This window comes from Ciconia boyciana, chromosome 9 (assembly GCF_034638445.1).
Source record: "Ciconia boyciana chromosome 9, ASM3463844v1, whole genome shotgun sequence".
NCBI classification, from domain to species: domain Eukaryota; kingdom Metazoa; phylum Chordata; class Aves; order Ciconiiformes; family Ciconiidae; genus Ciconia; species Ciconia boyciana.
In genome coordinates, this window is record NC_132942.1 from 12,185,784 (window position 1) to 12,203,729 (window position 17,946).

Genomic DNA, 17,946 nt, shown 5'->3' on the forward strand with positions numbered 1-17,946 from the left:
TCAAAACAACAACTTTAAGTGTCTTAAGATGGGATGCTCAGCTACCAAAAAGAAAACAATGGAAGATGCTTTTAAAGAAGGAGGCTTCTCATGGCCAGGGGTACCTCCCGTACAGAGGAGAGCAGCTCCGCAGCCCCTGGGAAGCAGCGGGATGATGGCTCCTTCCCCAGCGCACCCCACTGATACACTGTGGACAATTATTAAATAACCACTTAGGATCTTGCTTCACTACGGAGTTAACCTGGGCTCCCGCATGTCGCAGAGCCGAAATTCAGCTGGCAAGGAGAGCTAGCAGCTGAATGCCTTGACTCAGCAGTGGCTTTGTGCCCAGCCATTCAGACTTCCCCAGCCTTATTCCAGAAACTCTCTGCTGTGGCTAAAAACAGCTTTAAATTGAAAAAGGGTGGATGGGAGGTAAGGGGGAGCACACAGCAACTTCCCACCTCAACATCTGAGCATCCTGCTGCTGGTCAGACCTGCTGAGATATGCAGGGAGCAGGAATTTGATGATTTCTCTCCTTTGAAACTACGGTTTTCATAGGGCTTCCATCCAACACCAGGGAGAAAAATCCCACATCCCCACAGATTGCTAACTTTCCAGAGGATTTATCTTTCCATAACCATTTCTCTTCTCCCTCCACCCCCCACCACTGCTCTGTGGAGTCATCTCTTCCCAAATGTAACCAGTCCCTCCGGATTACAGCCCCACTCCAACCCACCACCAGGCAGCCCTCAGAGGTGGAAGCAGTTGAGTTATCCCAGTCCAGAGCTTGCTGGACAGGGATCCACGTCACAAAAGCCACCGATCGTCACTGCCAGTGGAAACACCACAACCTCAATCCGCTCTCCTGTTTGAAGTGGTCCCTCCAGGCAGGAGGATGCTGGAAAGTTGGTGGGTGTGTGCGGAGGGGATGGAGGCAGGGCTTCACCTCCCTCTTCCACCCCCCGACTGCTGGAGACTCATGTCTCAGCTCTGCTTTCAGCTGTGATCTACCGCCCAACTGGAAGTGATGGGGGAAAAAGGACACGCAAAGTCAGCATTTGACTCTCCCTCTCCGCTCAGTCCTCGTCCGCTTGATCTCCCTTTGCACATGCCAGCAGCAGGGCTGGGGCTTGTAGAGCAGGCAAGAGATGGAGAAGGGCTGAGGAACTCAGGCTGCAGGCCTGGTAGCCAGCAGCGCCCAGTTTTTGTTGGTGCTCCCGACACTGGCAAAGGGGCACTGAAGGGAGCTGCACTGCAGGAAAGCAGAAGGAAAGCACTGGCTCAGTGCAGGAAGAGCTCCAGCACTGGCAAAAGCAGACACCACAGTGGCCCGGACATAGATGCATAGGCTGTTCAGCCTCCTCTTTCCATTCCCAAACACTGCCAGATGCAAGGACTAAATTCATCCTTTGTAGTTACGCTCAGAGCTCCACAGACTGCAGTCAACTGTGGCCCCTGAAAGTGGTTTCACATTTTGGGGTGATGCGAGTTAGGTGGATCCTCTACCCGTGCCCCAGAAAAAAATCAAGCAGAGGGTGCACCCAACAGCACGCAAAGGCATGTCTCCTTCACTGCCACCAGCTGCCACTCCTGTGGGCGTGCTGCGACCCGAGGTGTCAGATGGGGAAGCCGAAGCGAGGGATGGGGAGCAGGAAGGGTCCTGGCCACGGTGCCGCGAGAGCGGCTGCTTGGCTTGGCACCAAGCACGCTGACCAGTCCTTTTTCCTTCCCTCATTCCTGCCTTTCAGCCACCCAGCATAAAAAGCTGCCTTTTTTTTTTTCACTCCATTCATGGCCTGGCTCCCTTTCAAATTCCCGGAGAAAAGTATTTATCTACTGGATGAATGATGACATCCGGCCAAACCCCAGACACGCCATCACGTCTGATCCAGCCCAGCCGTCTATCACAGCTCTCATCTCGTTATTGGTAAGCTGGCAGCCTGCCAGCACTCGGGGCTCAGGAAAGGGCTCCCACCAATCTCTCCAGAGGAGAGAGTCAAGGACTTTTATTAATTAGCATTTTGAATTGTAGCTAATAAATACCCCTCCGGCATTCAGGCTGGGATAGGAAACACAACAGAGATGTCCTTGAGATGCTGTAGCATTTTGCTGCTGGAGGCAAATGGACAAGAGTCACCTGCTAAGTCATTCTGCATGCTGCAAGCTCACCTCTCCTCCCTGGAGAGGAGCAGGCAGCGAGACGGAGCACAACCCACCACCAGATTCAGTGGTGCATCACCCACTCACCCATCCAGCACTGCAAGGGCCAAACACTCACAAACACATGGAAATTTTGCCCCCGGGAGCTGCTTAGCAGTCCAGCAGGACACTGCGGGATGTACCTGAAAGATGGACCCCACAACACAAGCACATGCTTGGGATGGGAGTTTGGGCTGGCGCCTCCGCTCCCCTTATCTGTTGGACCCAAGGGACATGGCACCGATCGCTGCTTGGCTGGACGGCCAGGAGCTACAGCTTCAAACACAGCAGAGCTGCACTGCTCTGGGGCTGACGCTCAGCACCCAAAGGTCTCCACATCCGAATGTGCTCCTTGTTCTGGCCACAGCCCCCACCCTGCCTGATTTCTGGCTCAGTCTACAAGACAAAATAAAGGTGAGGAAACTGGGTGCAAGACTGAAGCTGTCCTTCAATCCACCACATGTGACAGTGCCTCAGCTACAGGCGGGTTCAATAAGCAACTCCCTTTGCAACGCAGCTCACCACCCTCTCAATGCAGGGCTCCAAGACTCATGCACAGGAAGCCCCCCACGTCCCAAAACAGCCCCAGGGGCTGTTAACCCCTGTGATAAACCCCCACCCAATGTCCTTGCAAGCTCATCTTTTCCTTGTGTCTCTTGCTTGCCCCTGAGCTGCCTCCTTCACTGAGGGATGACCGCTGGGGTGGCAGATTAAGTGGTGAGCAATAGCTGGGCAGGACAGATGAGAGTACCAGCTGACAGCAAGCAATTAGTTAATGGGCTCCGGGGCCCTCAGACCAATCTCATCAAGTGACCGTGAGCTGCAGGAGGAATGATGACAGGCCAAGCAAATAGAGACAGGAACCAAAGGAGGAAAGCAGGAATGGAGGGAAGGGGGAATTAAGAGAGGGAATGAAAAAAATCAAAAACCCAGGGAGAATATATAGTCCACAGAAGCGTAATACTTAGCTGGAGACCTGAAAGGCTCAGTGTTGCTGTTCAGAGGAGAAAAACAAAATCCCTTCATCTACCTCTACACCCTTCCAATACAGAATGATGTCAAATTAATTTACTGCCTTTCCTCTCACAATTAATCAAGCCTCCTCCATTGCTCAACCTTTGGTAGAGCTGCACATCGTGTCACATGCAGCATAAAAAGAGAGAGCAGCATAGCAGGAGATGGAGGCAGCTGCTCAGATTTATGCTGCTTGTGATTAGTAAGAGATGGGTGGCTTCTGGCCAAAGTAGCTCATAGTCACAAGACTTATAACCACACAGAGTTGCGTAAGGCATGTGAGATTCCTTGCAAATGTTCCTTGTTTTGCATGGAAAGACTCGGGAGCGTTGTTACGGATGGGGCCCATGGACATGGCTAAGGGAAAGAGCCTTTCAAACAAGGCAGAGGCCATTAGTAACCATGTGAAGTGAGGCTTTTCAGACTGACCATGTTTCTGAAACCAGCATTTGTGAGCAAAAAGTGGCTCAGGAGACCAACACTTCATGGGGTCCCAGAGAAGTGTTTCCATTTCCCCGCTGGAGAAGGCTATGCCAGGAGTTGGCTGAGTGGGCAGAGGTGTCTGCTGCACAGCCCCTGTTCCCTCTCCAAGAAAACCTCCAAATCCCAGATCTGTGACTCGCAAGGGGAACCACTGATGAATGTCAGACTTATGGTTACCAGCAAGTTCAAGGTAGTTTGTGTTTCATCACCACCCCAATGGCAGCAGCCACACAACCAACTTACTCTTTGGGGGGCGTCAAGTCATCAGGTCGTGTCTCAAAGAACTGGAGAACCTCCTCGCACTGGGAGATGTAGGGAGGCAGCTGGATCAGAGCCTGCGGACGAAACAGAGATACCGGTGATGGGAAGCATCAAGACTGAGCAAGGAGCTGAGGTGAGGACAAGCCCTCAGAGCGTGGGGGACTGGCTCACGGCACCGAGCTCGGCACCTGTCTGGTTCCCGGCACACAGGAGCACAGAGCCAGGCTGGGGAGAGCTACTGCAAACACGCACTGGAGTGGAGCAAGACCCAGACAGCCCCCAGTTACACCCACCACACCACCCCAGCTGCAACTGAAGACTAAAGGAGAATAAGCAGAGACTGCCCGGGCCCTGCTTAGCCAAGCTCCAGCCTTTTGGACAGATGTGCCCTCACAGGTTAAGAGCCACGGGGACATCCATCTCAGCATCCAGCTTCCCGGCCACAGCAGGGCTCAGTTTCCCAGCCCTGCTGTGGGCATGGAGCCATCTTCCTCGGGAAAGGCTGGGAAGTTTACACGTGGCAGACTCTCAGTGCCATCAGCCCTGACCAGCACATCCTAAAAATGCTCTGCTGGGCAACGGCAGCTCGGGAAGAGGCAGGGAGAGAAGAAACAGGAGGCAAAAGCACAGACACCAGCTCATCAGGGCAAGGGCTGGAAGGCTGCTATGCATGCTGTCAAATGGCAGGAGCTATAAGCTGCCTCTGCTTTTCTCCTTTCCCTTTGAGGAAGCCTGTTGCAAAAAGACAGGCTTCAACAGTAGGACTTGCAGGGTGAGAGCGTGCATGTCTGTGGGAGCTGGGGGCAGAGTCTGGGACAGCAATATTTGCCTTGGGCCAGAGCTCTTGTAGGTCCTTTCCAATGTGGGCTGCAGCGAGGGCTGGGCAGGGAAGGTGGGATGGGCAGCTGCCTGGCAGAGAGCCCTGCCCTGCTCTCTGCTTGCGGGAGGGAACAGAGTCACAGATGATGGCGACTGCAAAAAGTAAAAAAACCCCATGCAATTGAAAAAGGGATGATTTGAAATCAGAGAGCAGTGCTGCAGCCTGACCTGGAGCAGATGTTTAACCAATTTTCTATATTATTCCCCCTCCTCTCCATTTGCTGTCACAGCAGTCTCATGACAGCAATGTGGGCAAACCAAACCTCCACTCAGAACCTCCACTCATTTCTGTACCAGAGACCAAGCCACATCTGCAAAGCCCCGGGGTTACCACATAGATCAGATGTGGCTCCATATTGACCTAATTGCTGGCCCCCAAAAGCCCTTCCAGCCATTCAGCACACAGTCATTCACTGCCAGCACAGCAGACAGTCAGACCACTAATCATGGGCCAGTTGCGATCAAGATCATGTGAGAGACAGGAGAGAGAAAACTACTCACTCCATGGCTTTTGGGTCCAGGGAAGGGCTATTCAAAGACCAAGTTGTGCATGGATGCCACTCCCATTTGGGTACCACTCCCCAGTTCCAGGCATCCCATGATCTATACAATTTCCCCCATGCCAAAATCACTGTGATTTTGTGGCCTGGAGAGGGCACCATGTCCTCTGATAGCAGGGGATGATCACAGAAAACACCCTGTGCTGGAAGGACAAAAGGCAAGACCCACAGCTCATTTCTCAGGACATCCTGAAGGAAGCCCACCTAGAGGTGACTCAGCTGGCACAGCGGTGGCCAAGTCAAGCAGGCCACCCTGCAGTCTAGCTGGCCATGGCTTACAGCAGCTACGGCCAGCAAATCGAAAATAGTGGCACAAATAGCATGATGTCTGTCCCACCTCTGGCTCTGCCACCCAAAGGAGTGACCTGGGGAGGGCCTTCAGAACACAGCTTCAGCCCATGGTGTTGGAGCCACAGCAAGTCACCTTACCCGCCCTGCTGCCTGCAATCCTGAGGAGAAAGGTTATTTACCAAAGACAGACAAGCCTTATTGCATTGAAATCTATTTTCCAGGGAGTGAGAAAGGATTATTCTCTAGCAGCAATTTTTTTAATGGTCCACCCAGTCTTGCTGGGGTAGACCATCACAGCATCGTAACTCCTTCATCAACCCTCCAACTAACACTTTCTCAAAATCCCTTAGATAGGAGGAAGGCAGTTCCCACACCAGGGGTGGGGGGTTCCCACACCAACAGATGTAGAACACAAAGAGAATAAACTGGAGAAATGGGAAGAAATTTCAGGCCTCCGCTCCCCCTCCTTATCATTCCTATGGTCATTAGAAGTCTCATTTGGGAACCAGTTGCTCTTACCAGTTGCTCTGATTCTTTTGCTGCTTTTCTTGCACCTTACCTTAAATTGCCCCATTTTTCAGTAGGGCAGGACATGGAACAGAGCCCTTCAACAAGAGCACTGCCTTGTGAAAGCAGTGGTTCCCTCCCTTGCTCCTCTTGCCTACTTCCACCCCAAATCTCACCCACCTTCTTTCCAGGGCTCTCCCAGAGAATGAAGACACCCTACTTCTCTCGCAGGAGATGTCAAGAAAGCAAAAACTTTCTTACACAGTTTTCTGTGGGAACTTGTTCACAACATATTCACCTAACCCTCAATTCTCACTCAGCAGGGCCAAGTTGGAGGAGATATTTTGTATTTCTGTTCTGCACCACCACCCTCCAAGCACGTGCAACATCTACCTCCAACAATAAACACAGCAGTAAATGTGTGCTGGGACCCTGTGGCTGCAATCTGCAGCACAACGTGCCCAGGAGGGACATCTCTCTGCTCCCACTGACTCCTTGCTCGTTCCGCATCTCTGCAGACTTTGGTCCCACACCCACCTTCAGCTCAGCAGCTTTATGGTTAAGTAGCAGCAACTGGAAGGCCAGGCACAGTGTGCGTGTTATTACTTGGTAATGCATTAGCGGGAGGAGGAGAGCATGGCTCTCTAAGTGGGTCATATAACATCAGCCATTATGTTCCAGTTGTTAAGTCAAATGGATTAATTATATTTTATGCCATTAATGGCATCATTCTGAAAGAGACAGCTGCAGCATCTTATCACTTAGGGACTTTTTCTTCCCAAAAATTAAATTTATGGTTGTGTGTATCTGTATGTAGCCAGCACATTTTAGTGACTCAGAAGACAAGGGGCTGATCACACCCGGCTGGAGCCAAGCGGTTACTTGCACCATCAGCTTCCCCCATGCTGTATGGAGCACACAGGTCCAAGCACACCTTGCAGGACATCTCCATCACTCTGCTCTCATCTGCTATCCTGGCCTGCAGTGGTTTTCACCCGCAGCCCCACTGCAGAGCTGTCAAGATGCATTTACTAATTCACCTTTATCCTTGCATTTGTTATTCCAGCCACGACAATCCCTTCCATAGGTCTGGCTGAGTCCCAAAACCCACATTCTTTCCCACCATGCAAAGTCCTAGGCCATAGTCACTGCTACACCTCCCACACCTAAGGAATGTGATGGATATGTCACCATTTCCCCATCTTCTCCCTTGGGTTTTGCCATCTTTGTATATGTTTTCAACAGCATTCAGACTGGATTTTGGAGGTACCGGTCCTACCTCCAGACCATTTAATGGCTGCTGCAAGTACTAGTGCACTTCTTTGACATGATGAGATGTGGCATACTTTACTTGTGTGAAAATGATTTTTTGTGGACTTTAGTATTTTGTTCCTCCCCCAAAAAAAATGCCCTAACATCATAATTTGCCTTATACTTAAGTACAGTCTTATATTCTTCAAGAGTATGGGACAAATCGTCTCAGCCTTATCTCTGTTGGCTTCCAATAATTTTCTGCAGGTACAAGTCATCTTACCCCTGTGCAAACAACTGTTTTACGTAACCAGTAACAGGAGTTTACGTCCCGGTTTAGGACCATCCCACCAAGAAAGTGGTGTCTTCTACATAAAACAGCAGGTCTGTTCCCAATAGATGAGAAAGGAAAGGCTCCCTGAGGAACCGAGTCCTTCAAGCTTAGTCCTGCACACAACCATTTCACTCCAAACCGCCTACCAGACAGGACATGGCCAGGCAGCCAGGTCCTTTCCAGCCCATCTGGAAAGCTGGTTCTGGTTTGCAACCTGAGAAAGGAGAAGAGAATGGGAAAGCACAGCAGCAGGGTGCACGCTGGTGTGGAGCTGGGCCACCCTGCACCCGCAAGCCCAGGCCTCCAAGCCCTCAGCACTAATCACGTGGAGTGAAAAGTGAATCAGTGGGTGGGTTTTCATCACAGAAAGTGTTTGATAGTGGGGGATAGCCCACACGCCCCATTCTCCCAGCACTGGCACACCATTATATACCATCAGTCAAACAGGATCGAGCCTGATCAAGGTGGCTTCATCTTTGGTTGATGCTAGAAGCCTCCCCTTACCTTGCAGTATTCATCGATAGGTATCAAGCGCTTGACTGCAACATCACGGATGTGACTCCGGCGGAAGAGGATCTTCCCTGAAACAGGAGAGATGGAGAGAGAAGAGCAGGTCAGCACAATGCCCAGGAACGCTCTCTTTTGAATCACTCTGTCAGGACCTACTGCCTGCGCATCCTCTTCTTGCCAAAAGCACCGTACCTGACAAAAAAGGCTCGTTCCCTCCCATAGATTAAATACCTTATCAGAATAAAGCACACCTAAAGTGGCAAGCACGTTCAAGGAGAGAGAAGAGGAAACAATTACCAGCAAACTGCATCCCCATCTTCTCTCACCAACGTGGCGATGACAGAGGAGCAGCCCCTATCAAAGCACGTGCCTGATACCTTACAGTCTGCTGGCATGCAAGCCATGGGTGTACAAGTCCACTGGCAAATGCCAGCACTCTCCAGAGAAGCGGACGTCCCTGCGACTGCCAGTGCAGCTGGGACCCTTGTTGCAGGCTCCAGGCTTGCTCAGGGCATCGGGGTCCAGTGTGGGCAGAAGTCAAGCCAGAGGGTTTCTCTCTGCGCAGCTCCTGTGTTGAACTGGTCCTCGAAGCCACAGTGTCAGGACTGCAGCTCTGAGTCAGACCTATAGGATTTTCCTTCCTGTCTGGGGTTTATTTGTGTTCTCCATTAATGGGATCTTCTTGCCACTCCATTTCCTCCCCTCTGGCTTGTGGTACAGGCCTCTTTCCTTTGAAGTCTAATGAGTCCTAAGTGCTTCAAGCTGCTTTCACAGAGAACAGCTTCTCTGGCATTTAACGAGACAAAAGCCATTAGCAGACAGTGAAACAGATACAGGTAGAGACTCAGTGATCAAAAGGACTGGTACTGGTAGGATTTCAGACCAGCACTTGCCAAAGCACCAGGAACCGGCACTGCTTTGCAATACAATCACCTGGAAATTTGTGTTTTGGGGGGGTGGGGTAGGTGGTAATGAAGTTCCCTCAAGTTCCTCCTGACATCCCCCATACCATATGAAAGTCTTGTCTCTTTTTGTCCCTACTTGGGTTTCCAATCCCACCACCAAAGCCAGGGAGAGCAACTGATGTGTCTGTCCATGCAATCCCTTCATTTATCAAAGAGGTCACACTGGGGCAACGCAGAAGCCAAACTCCCCTCACAACCAAATACCAACGCACCCTCTGTACAAGCAACATGAGAACAAGGAAAAGCACTCTGGAGAGTCACACAGCCCTTTGCTGCACCATGGCTAGCTTCAGCCCCTACAGCGAACCTTCGCAGGAGACGCAGCATTGCTGGAACCAGAGGCTGGATGCTACCAAGCCACCCAAGAACAGGACGTGTTAAAACGGCCACACACTTACCACAATTTTAAAACCAGGGCTGGGTCACCCCCCTGCTTCTCCCTGACTTGTCCAGGATCTGGAACATGCATGACTTGTGCAGCCTGCCAATGCATTTTTTAAGCAGAGGTGAACTAAGCCAACCCAACTTCAGCTTGCAAGGAGCATGAATCAGAACTTTATGGAGGAGCCAAATCTCCTGCTAGGTTCAGTTAATGCAGAATGCCTTCAAAACTGGACTGTCCAAGGGAGCACACAGCACTCACAGTACTAGCTCTGTACTTGCCCCCCAGTGAAATGCACAGGGTCAGGCCAGCTCATACCAGAAAGATTGCTTCTCATTTATGTCCTGCTGACAGCGAGGGGCTGAGACATTCATGGTGGGAAATGCTCTGCTCTGAAATGCATTCCTTCTCGCAGTCTGCCAGAGCCAAGTCTGGCAGTCTTTATGATACAGTGAGAAAAAAATACCCCTCTATTCAATCTGTCTTTTAGATTTTGAGGGTGAATAGCCTGGGAACACAGAAATTGTCTGGAAAGACTGGGAGGGAAAGGGAGCAACACCAGGTTGGAGCTCCTTTCCTTGCCTGTAGCAATTATTTTCCATCAGACAAGCAAATGATAAACAGTTTTCCCTTCTCACCAGCAATCACGGCATATTTGCTGTGTAGGTTTCTATCTGAATGATGATTTTTAAAAAGATGAATGGATCACAATAATTTTGTTGGCAATTGTGAGGAATAGCTGTTTTGGTTTTATGTCTGCCAAAATGAAATCACTGATGGGTGGGTACATTATAAATGTCTGAAATAATAAGCTCTGGGTGTGGGATTATTTAAATGTTTAACAAACAGATGCTAGTGAATAATAATAAAAAGAATATAGTTTTGGTGAATAAATACATCACAACAACTAAAGTGATCTTAAATTAGCCCAGGCACAGAGCATATGAACCAGCAGGAAATCCAGCTCCTCTCTTGATTTGCTCTAGAGCTAGTATTTTTCAAAAAGGAAATTTATTTTCTAACAAAAAGCTGCTTTTTAATCAAAATGCCTAATTAACATAATTGTAGACCCTTCAGTGCTGCCAAATACAGCTATATAAATCCTTGACTTGAAAGGCAAGAGAGAGCAGGAAACCACTTCCTTCCTGGAAGGGAAAGATGGGCAACTTGCTGGGTCAATGCGATGCAACATTTTCCTGGGCAGATTTTCCTTAGACCGTATCTGCAAAACGGCAATAACAGTGCTGCCCACTGGGGCTTTTCATGTGGCCAAAGACCATATAATGCAAGAGAAACGCATGACATTATTCATCTCATATCTACACCCCTCATTGCTGTAGCTCCAGGGACACAGCGAAGGCAATGGCGCCCATCACTCACACCTTGTTCGAAGCGTTTTCTGCTTTATGCTTTTTTTGGCTGCCTCCAGGAGCTTGTAACAACTCCCAGCCTGGTACCAGGTTACTGCCTTGCTAGTCATCCAGGTGGACTCTCTTCCTCCTGCCCACAGCAGATACTCCTTCATGCTGAAGGGGAGGAGAGGGCTCAGGATTAGCTCCTTTAGATCCTAAAGGAAACACATGGCAAATAAATGGGCAGATGGGCCAAGGCAAGAGGGAAGTTAAGTCTGATGACTGCATTGGATAATTGCTGTCCTGGCCTCTTCCAGCAAGCAGCCTGACACAGGTACTGTGCAGAGAAGGGCTCGGTTGCTGGCCCAGCTTTGGCACAGTGTAATCTAGCTCCAGGCAAAGGCAAGCCATGCAGAACAGTGAGGAGAAACGTCTGCACAGAAAGATGCCAGCAGAAAAAAGGGGAAGGTCTCTGGGCTTTGATTTTCCATGGTGAAGTTTCCCAGTTGGCTGAACTGTTCGATCAGTAAATCTGCAGCGTGAGAGATGCAGAGCGACAGAGAAGGGGGAGCAATCTCAGCTGCCTTTGTGGTATCTACCAAGAGCAAGGACACCCTTGATGCAGTCTGGATCCTTGACTCCTGGATGCCTGCAAACTCAGCAAAATTTGCTCCAATATGAGAAAAATAAGTACCACCTCTACGTTTTGTTTAAGAACATCCTTTGGCGAGATTCACTTTACTCCTAACATACTCATAGCAGTGCTCCTGCCCTCAACCTCAAAATCAGCATGAGAAACACAAAGGGGAAAATGTGAAGGAAGGCAATTCTGCATATCTTTCTGTTTAGTAGGGTTTTCCATCAGCTGGTAAGGTCAGTGCTGCTGCAGGCTCCACTTCACTAGCTTCTCACTCTTGCCACAACTCAAGCACTCATAAACTATTAGATTTTCTTATTTACATACATACGGTTATGCATGAGCAATCAGAGCAATGAGTATCCCTCCCTGCTAGCACAAGAAAGTCACTGCACAAGGAAGTGCGGTAAAATACACTGTCCTTTATACACACAAACAAAGCTATGAGTAGACTGAACGTTTATCACCTGGGAATGTGTCAAGTAAGTTGATTTTGGAAAAAGAAGAGAGAGATAAGGCACCACTATGGAGTGGCTGCCCTGGCAAGTCTCCCTGCACAAGAACCACCCAGACTCCAGGACATGCTGCCTGCTTTTTCTGGATTTTGAAAACCTGTTAATACCTACAGGGAAAAAGTGATGCCTCTGAGGAGGACAATGGCTCTGAAGACACTCTGTGCACAAGTTACAATTTAGAAAGTGTTCTTTCTTCAGTAGAATATACAACACTTTATTCCAGTGAATATATTTATTATACATTACAGTAATATAACTGTAGATGCACCAAAGCATTGCACGTGCTTTGCTGGCTATACATTTGTTACCCCCCTTTCCCAGCAGACGTTAGGCGTTTTGCATGCATCTGCTCTTTAAGGGTAACCTGGCAGTATTATTATTATTCTCCGTCAGCATTTTGACTGGAGAAATCTGACCGACACAACCCATCCTTTAAAGATAGAGGGAATAAAACCAAAAGGGAGAGAGCTGAAATATATGCAACTCCTTAAAAATTGAAGCAAATGAAGTCTCTCTGCACTGATCTTCCGTGCAAAAGTGGGAGGATGTTCCCCGTCTACATCTCTCCGGCTATACCTGATACCATGTTTCATACACTTATTGGCTGGTTCCAGCTGCTGGGGGGAATTAAGCAATGCAGAATGGTTTACTATTGTAGGGTTGCTTTGGGGTAACAAGCATTAGTTTAATTTAGAAAAAAGCAAGCCACCATAAATATTTACATCAATTGGACATCAGAGTCAAAACTGAATTTCACCACCCAAAATAATAAAAAGTCTCCAGTTTTTTATGCAGTGCTTTCCAGAAATCACCAGCTGCTTTATACACAACACGAAAGCAGCTGGGGCAGGTGGAGGACCTCTGCCACCGCCATGTCCAGGAGAAGACCCCAGCCCCTGTCCTCACGAACACCTCAGAAAAGGGGCAAGGCACAAGCAGCAGCCCTCAGCAAAGGATTCACCACAGGGAGGAAATCCCAAGGGCAAGCGATGTTAATTCTCGCCCTGCTGCTCTTCCCCAGGCCCTCCCAGCCCTGTGAAGGAGAAGCGCCGTGCCCTTCCCGTGCCATGCACGGTGCTGAGCTGATGCCTGGGCTGCGGCCAAAGCCAGCTGTGCTCTTCAGACACTGCTTCCAAGTAACTGAGGCTTTTCCCTGCCCAAAGAAAAGACGAATTCAAGCGTAACAAAGCAGCAGAAGCTATGTCTCCAGCTCCCCTTGCCGACTCGAGCATTTGTTTACTTGTTTTATCTCCTTGTTGACCCTGGTTTGTTTTTACAGCCAGGCAAATACCAGGACAGGGGCTTCAGCACTGGGGCACCAGCTGGTTCTCAGAGGGGGACTGGGGAGGGCGGAAACGTAACAAAAAGATCCCAGCCTACCACAAAGCCAACCTCTAGCCACATCTGAAGGACTTCTGAGTCGGAAGCAAGCGCCCCATGTCCCCAGCTAGGCAGTGGCAGGGCAGAGGCGGGGAGACCTTGCAAGCAGCCTGAAAACACGGCTATGGGCACTCAGGCCTGCTTTTCCCTTCCTCTGCCTGACCCCTCCCCTTTTGACCTGCTGGCACCATCCGCTCAGCTCTGGTGCTCAAATTGTCCCAGTGCTTCTGTTTCCTCCCTTTCACTGCCCTGAGCACTGGGCTGACGGCAGGGAGCCAGCGGTGCTCTTCACCCTGCTGGGAGGGAAGCCTGGAAAACCACAGTGCCCTTGATGCTGTTTCGAGACTCCATCAGTCAGTGGATAGAGCTCACAACCTCCTGGGATGTGATGCTCCCCAGTTAGAAAGCTCCATGCTCCACCAACGCAACCGTGCTCCCCCCTTCTTCCCTTCTTCTTCGGGGACACTCCTCTCCCTGCACCACTGCTACTCATTTCCACCCACCGTGGCCAAGAGGCCCACCACACATTAGCAGGAGTTCATCCAACGTAATGGCTAAGCAGCAAATCCATTCAGTCCATTCCTGTGAACCTCATGCCAGCTAGCGCTGTCCCACAACAGCTGTTGTCCCAACTGTCCCACCCTAGGGAGAGTTTTCATGTAAACCACTGGCATGGTTTCCTTCAAATCCCTCCTTAAAATCTTCCTTTGCCACAATCCCTGCACTCCTTTCCCCCACAAAACCCCACTGTGATAGTCCTTCCACTGACACGGTCCGGCCAGGACACAGGAGGACAATCTGCTGGCTTTTACGTCCTATCCAGCAATGCAGTCACTGGAGCAGAGGTTGCCCTTCTGCGTTTAAGTTCCACATCACTGAGCTCAGGGCTTCAACAGCAGAAATAACATTGGCATGCTGCCTCATACCCAACTGGGCAGGAGGAGGAGGTTGGTGCCCACCACCCCCTTGCAGGTCATCTCTGGGGAGCATGAGCTGTGTCCCCCACGCAGTGGAGTTGGCACCAGCCAGAGAAGCTCCACTGAAGATGCTCTGTCTGTCCACCTTCCTCTGGTGCCAGAAAGCTCTGCACTCCCAGGACTGGAAGAAACCCCCTTTGTGGCTAATCAAGGCTGCTTTGCTTTGTCTGATCGACCGAGAGCAAAGGGTGCTGCAGCAGCTCCAGAGGGGGGGCTGCAAAGTGGTGGATGCAACATGGCCCCCGCTGCCTCGGCCATTCATCAAGGACTGCAAAGTGTCAGAAGAAAGCTTGGGGAAAGGGCTGATAAGGAATGCGAGTCTCCAGCAATATGAGATAGAGCAGGCAGGCCACAAGAGGGGTTAATCTCTCCAAACAAACAGGTAGGGCTCTGCAAATTATTCCCTCCCATGGGAATTCTCCAGGCAGAGCTGAAGTTATACTGGGGAGTAAGAAGCTGAAAAAAAACAGGCAGAGGCACTTCAACCAGCAAAATGGTTGAGGCCCCTCTTGAGCCAAAGGCTGTTACTGGATCTCCAGCAAGTTGGAGGGGCAGAGAACCTGAAATAATCACCCTGCCGATCACGGCCGCGAACCAAGACAGATATTTCAAGAATGGAAAACCATCTGTGCCTCTTGCTTTACCCTGAAGGACTCCCCCCACTCCCCCCTGCCCCACAGCCTCGGAAGGAATTCACTTCTCTGCACCTTTCAAATCACATCCAGATTTTCCCTGGCACGGGTTCCAAACTCACTTCAAAAAAAGGCAGCCCCAAATGTACATATAATTAATCCCAGCCCACGGAGCAGCCAGCTACGTGGGCTATTCCTAGGATGGGGAAGCAGACGTGGGAGATGGCGTTTCCAGGAGCCCTGCACTTAGCATCTGTTTGGCAAAGTCCTGCGCTGTGCGCGTACCCTGGTGAAAAAGAGGGGGACCAGCAAAGTGTCTCTGGGGCTGTCCTGGCTATAGCTTAAGCATGGAGTCCCATACGTTGTGAAATGAAGCCAAATTAAACAGTGCCCCTATCAAGACAGCCCCTTCCACTCCCATGGTTTGGGATCCTGCTGGAGCAGGAGCAAAATGTTCTCAAGGCCATTGCTTCTATGGCCTATAGTGCCATGCAACGGAGAAAAAAGTAAGGTAGCTTGTTTAAAGACAGCTCAAAGGTCAGAAGCAGAGCAACTGCTTCAGTGCAGCACTCTGCCGAGGGTCATACTGTCTGCACATCAGCAGGGTTAGCTGAAAACCTACAGAAAAGGCAACTGTACTGATTATGGGCTGCAAGCTAGCCTGGGACCGTCCACGCAACAGTGCTACAGCAGAGATGCCCATCTTGCTAGAGCAGAAAATAGTAATTAGGACCCTTTGCCCCATCTCCAGCTCTGATGAAGATGCAATGGGACTGCGGAAAGTTAGGTAATGTAGCTGGAAAAGGGATGAGTTGTCCTCCACCTCCTTCATGGGGCCTTTGTGGGGAGCTTTAGCATCCCCACAGTTGTTCTGGGAGAAAAGCCCCAAAGTGTGTGGGCACCACTGATGCCCATGCCAAGCAGGTTAGCAGGCTGGGAAGGGAGTAGAAAGGAGGCATCATTCTGCTTTTGAAAATGATCTCACCGAACCCCCTTTCTCCTCCTCCCTTCTTGGGAGTTCACTATTGTCTGTAGCTAAAGCTTCCTAAAAAGCAATTTTACAGCCAAAGTTAGCTCAGCATCAGGCAACCCCTCCTTGCTGAGGCTCACGTTTCCAGCGAAGCTGACTGGCCAGGATCTGCTCCAGGCCACTCGGGCTGTACGAAGTTTGGAAGGCTCCACTCTCCTTATAAAAGCTGTTTCCTGAAAGATCTGGCACAGCCCTTACACAGCGGGCCCAACTGAGCTCATTTGTTTTCTTAGTTCATTCTTTCCTGGGGTCTCCATACCATCATCTCCCAGCCAACAAGCATGTAACCCTTAGTGTGGACTCCTGCAGGCGAGGACAGAGCTGCCCAGCATGACGTCCCCCCGGGCTGGGCAGTGACAGGTCTCTTCTCTCTCGCCAGCTGCTCCTGACTCCACTCTAGGGACCCCAGTTGATGCCATGCATGGGCTGGGTGCCGCCAGAGCTGTTTCAAGGGGCCATCCTCAGCACCACATGAAGCTGGGCAGGCTGTGCCAGTGGCTCAAAGCCAGCAAAAGTAGCCAAGAGTCCACTTCAAATTCCCCTATATGGCAGCAGAGGTTTTTCAGGCATGGTGCAGGAGCACTGCAATGTCCTGCCAGGCCAAACCAGACCCCACCAAGCTGTGCTATGGGATGAGCATGGTGCCAACACCTGGGAAGGGACAACCCCTGGCCCCAAACCTCAAGTGCAATTGCTCTGCTCCGCTTCGGAGGACCCAGCTTTATGACTCCACTTCAGAAGAGCTGAGTGGGCTGAAGGACTTGCACGTAGGATACCATTTTCTGATACCATCAGAGACCTACTTCAAAAGACCCAAAGTCTCTAGAAATTTCCAAGAAGTCACATCCTCGAAGCAAACATTAACAAAACGAAGCAACACAAAGCAAACAGAGTTCCTGTGGGCTGGATGTTGTAACTACAGCATATTCATGGAACTGTCTTCCCATTCCAGGAAACTAGCCTGACAGACAAACCCAGATGGCACCTTCTCAGGTCATGGTGGTGACCCTGAGTTTGGGATGCTTAGGGGTTTGCTAAGAAAGCCAGAGCTGCAGGAGGCACAGGGTCGCAGGAGACATTTTTGAGAATTGCAGTGGCCACAATGTCTAATGTTACTCTACAAAGGACTTCCCAGAAAGCAGTGTACTTTCAGTAAACCACCGGAGCCAAATCTCCATTGGTAATGAAATTCAGATGCTAAAAATGTTGCTCAAAATGGGACTGGGAACTAACTACAGTACTCACAGAAGGTGAACATAATCAAAACCCTAGCAAGTCTAAGCATACTAGAGCCACGTTTTGCAGAGAAAGAGACCCAGGCTGTTTGTGCTGAGCTCACCTGGATGGCACCCCTAGGCAAAGAGAGACGAAGTTTGGGTTCAGCTGTAAGTAACAAAACCCATTGCCATCCCAAACTGGGAAGGCCAAGAACTGCTCCAGAAAGGAACCATCCTCCAGCACAGCCAGCAACTATTAAAAGAGCCTCCCCTTGTCCCCTACTCGGAGGTAGGACACCATCCTGTACTGGGATCTTCTCACCACACCACCCCTTGCCCTGTGCTGGCACCTGAAAGTACAGGTGGTAAAGCTGCAGGTGCCAGCTGTTAGGCATCAATAGTCTCTCTCTTCTCAGTTATCGCAAGCCACTGCAGAAATGAAACGTCAAGAAATATTTCTGGGAGAAGCATGGACTAGCGGTTTTCCAAGTCAATGTGTGACTGCCTCTGTAAACGGTATTTAATCCTGTTGCAAAAAGAGGACCAGAGCAAACGTCTCTGCAGAGGACACACACAAATGCACAAGC

General features: G+C 50.2%; 1 protein-coding gene across 1 annotated transcript in view; it reads right to left on the reverse strand.

Moving 5' to 3' along the window:
- Positions 1-17,946, reverse strand: part of SH3PXD2B (SH3 and PX domains 2B) — a 79,513-nt gene that overhangs the window by 25,961 nt on the left and 35,606 nt on the right. The window contains exons 4-5 of the mRNA XM_072871813.1: positions 8,267-8,343; positions 3,923-4,014 (exon numbers count right to left, since the gene is read on the reverse strand). Coding sequence (XP_072727914.1) covers positions 3,923-4,014; positions 8,267-8,343 — 169 coding nt within the window. The remainder of the gene's footprint in view (positions 1-3,922; positions 4,015-8,266; positions 8,344-17,946) is intronic.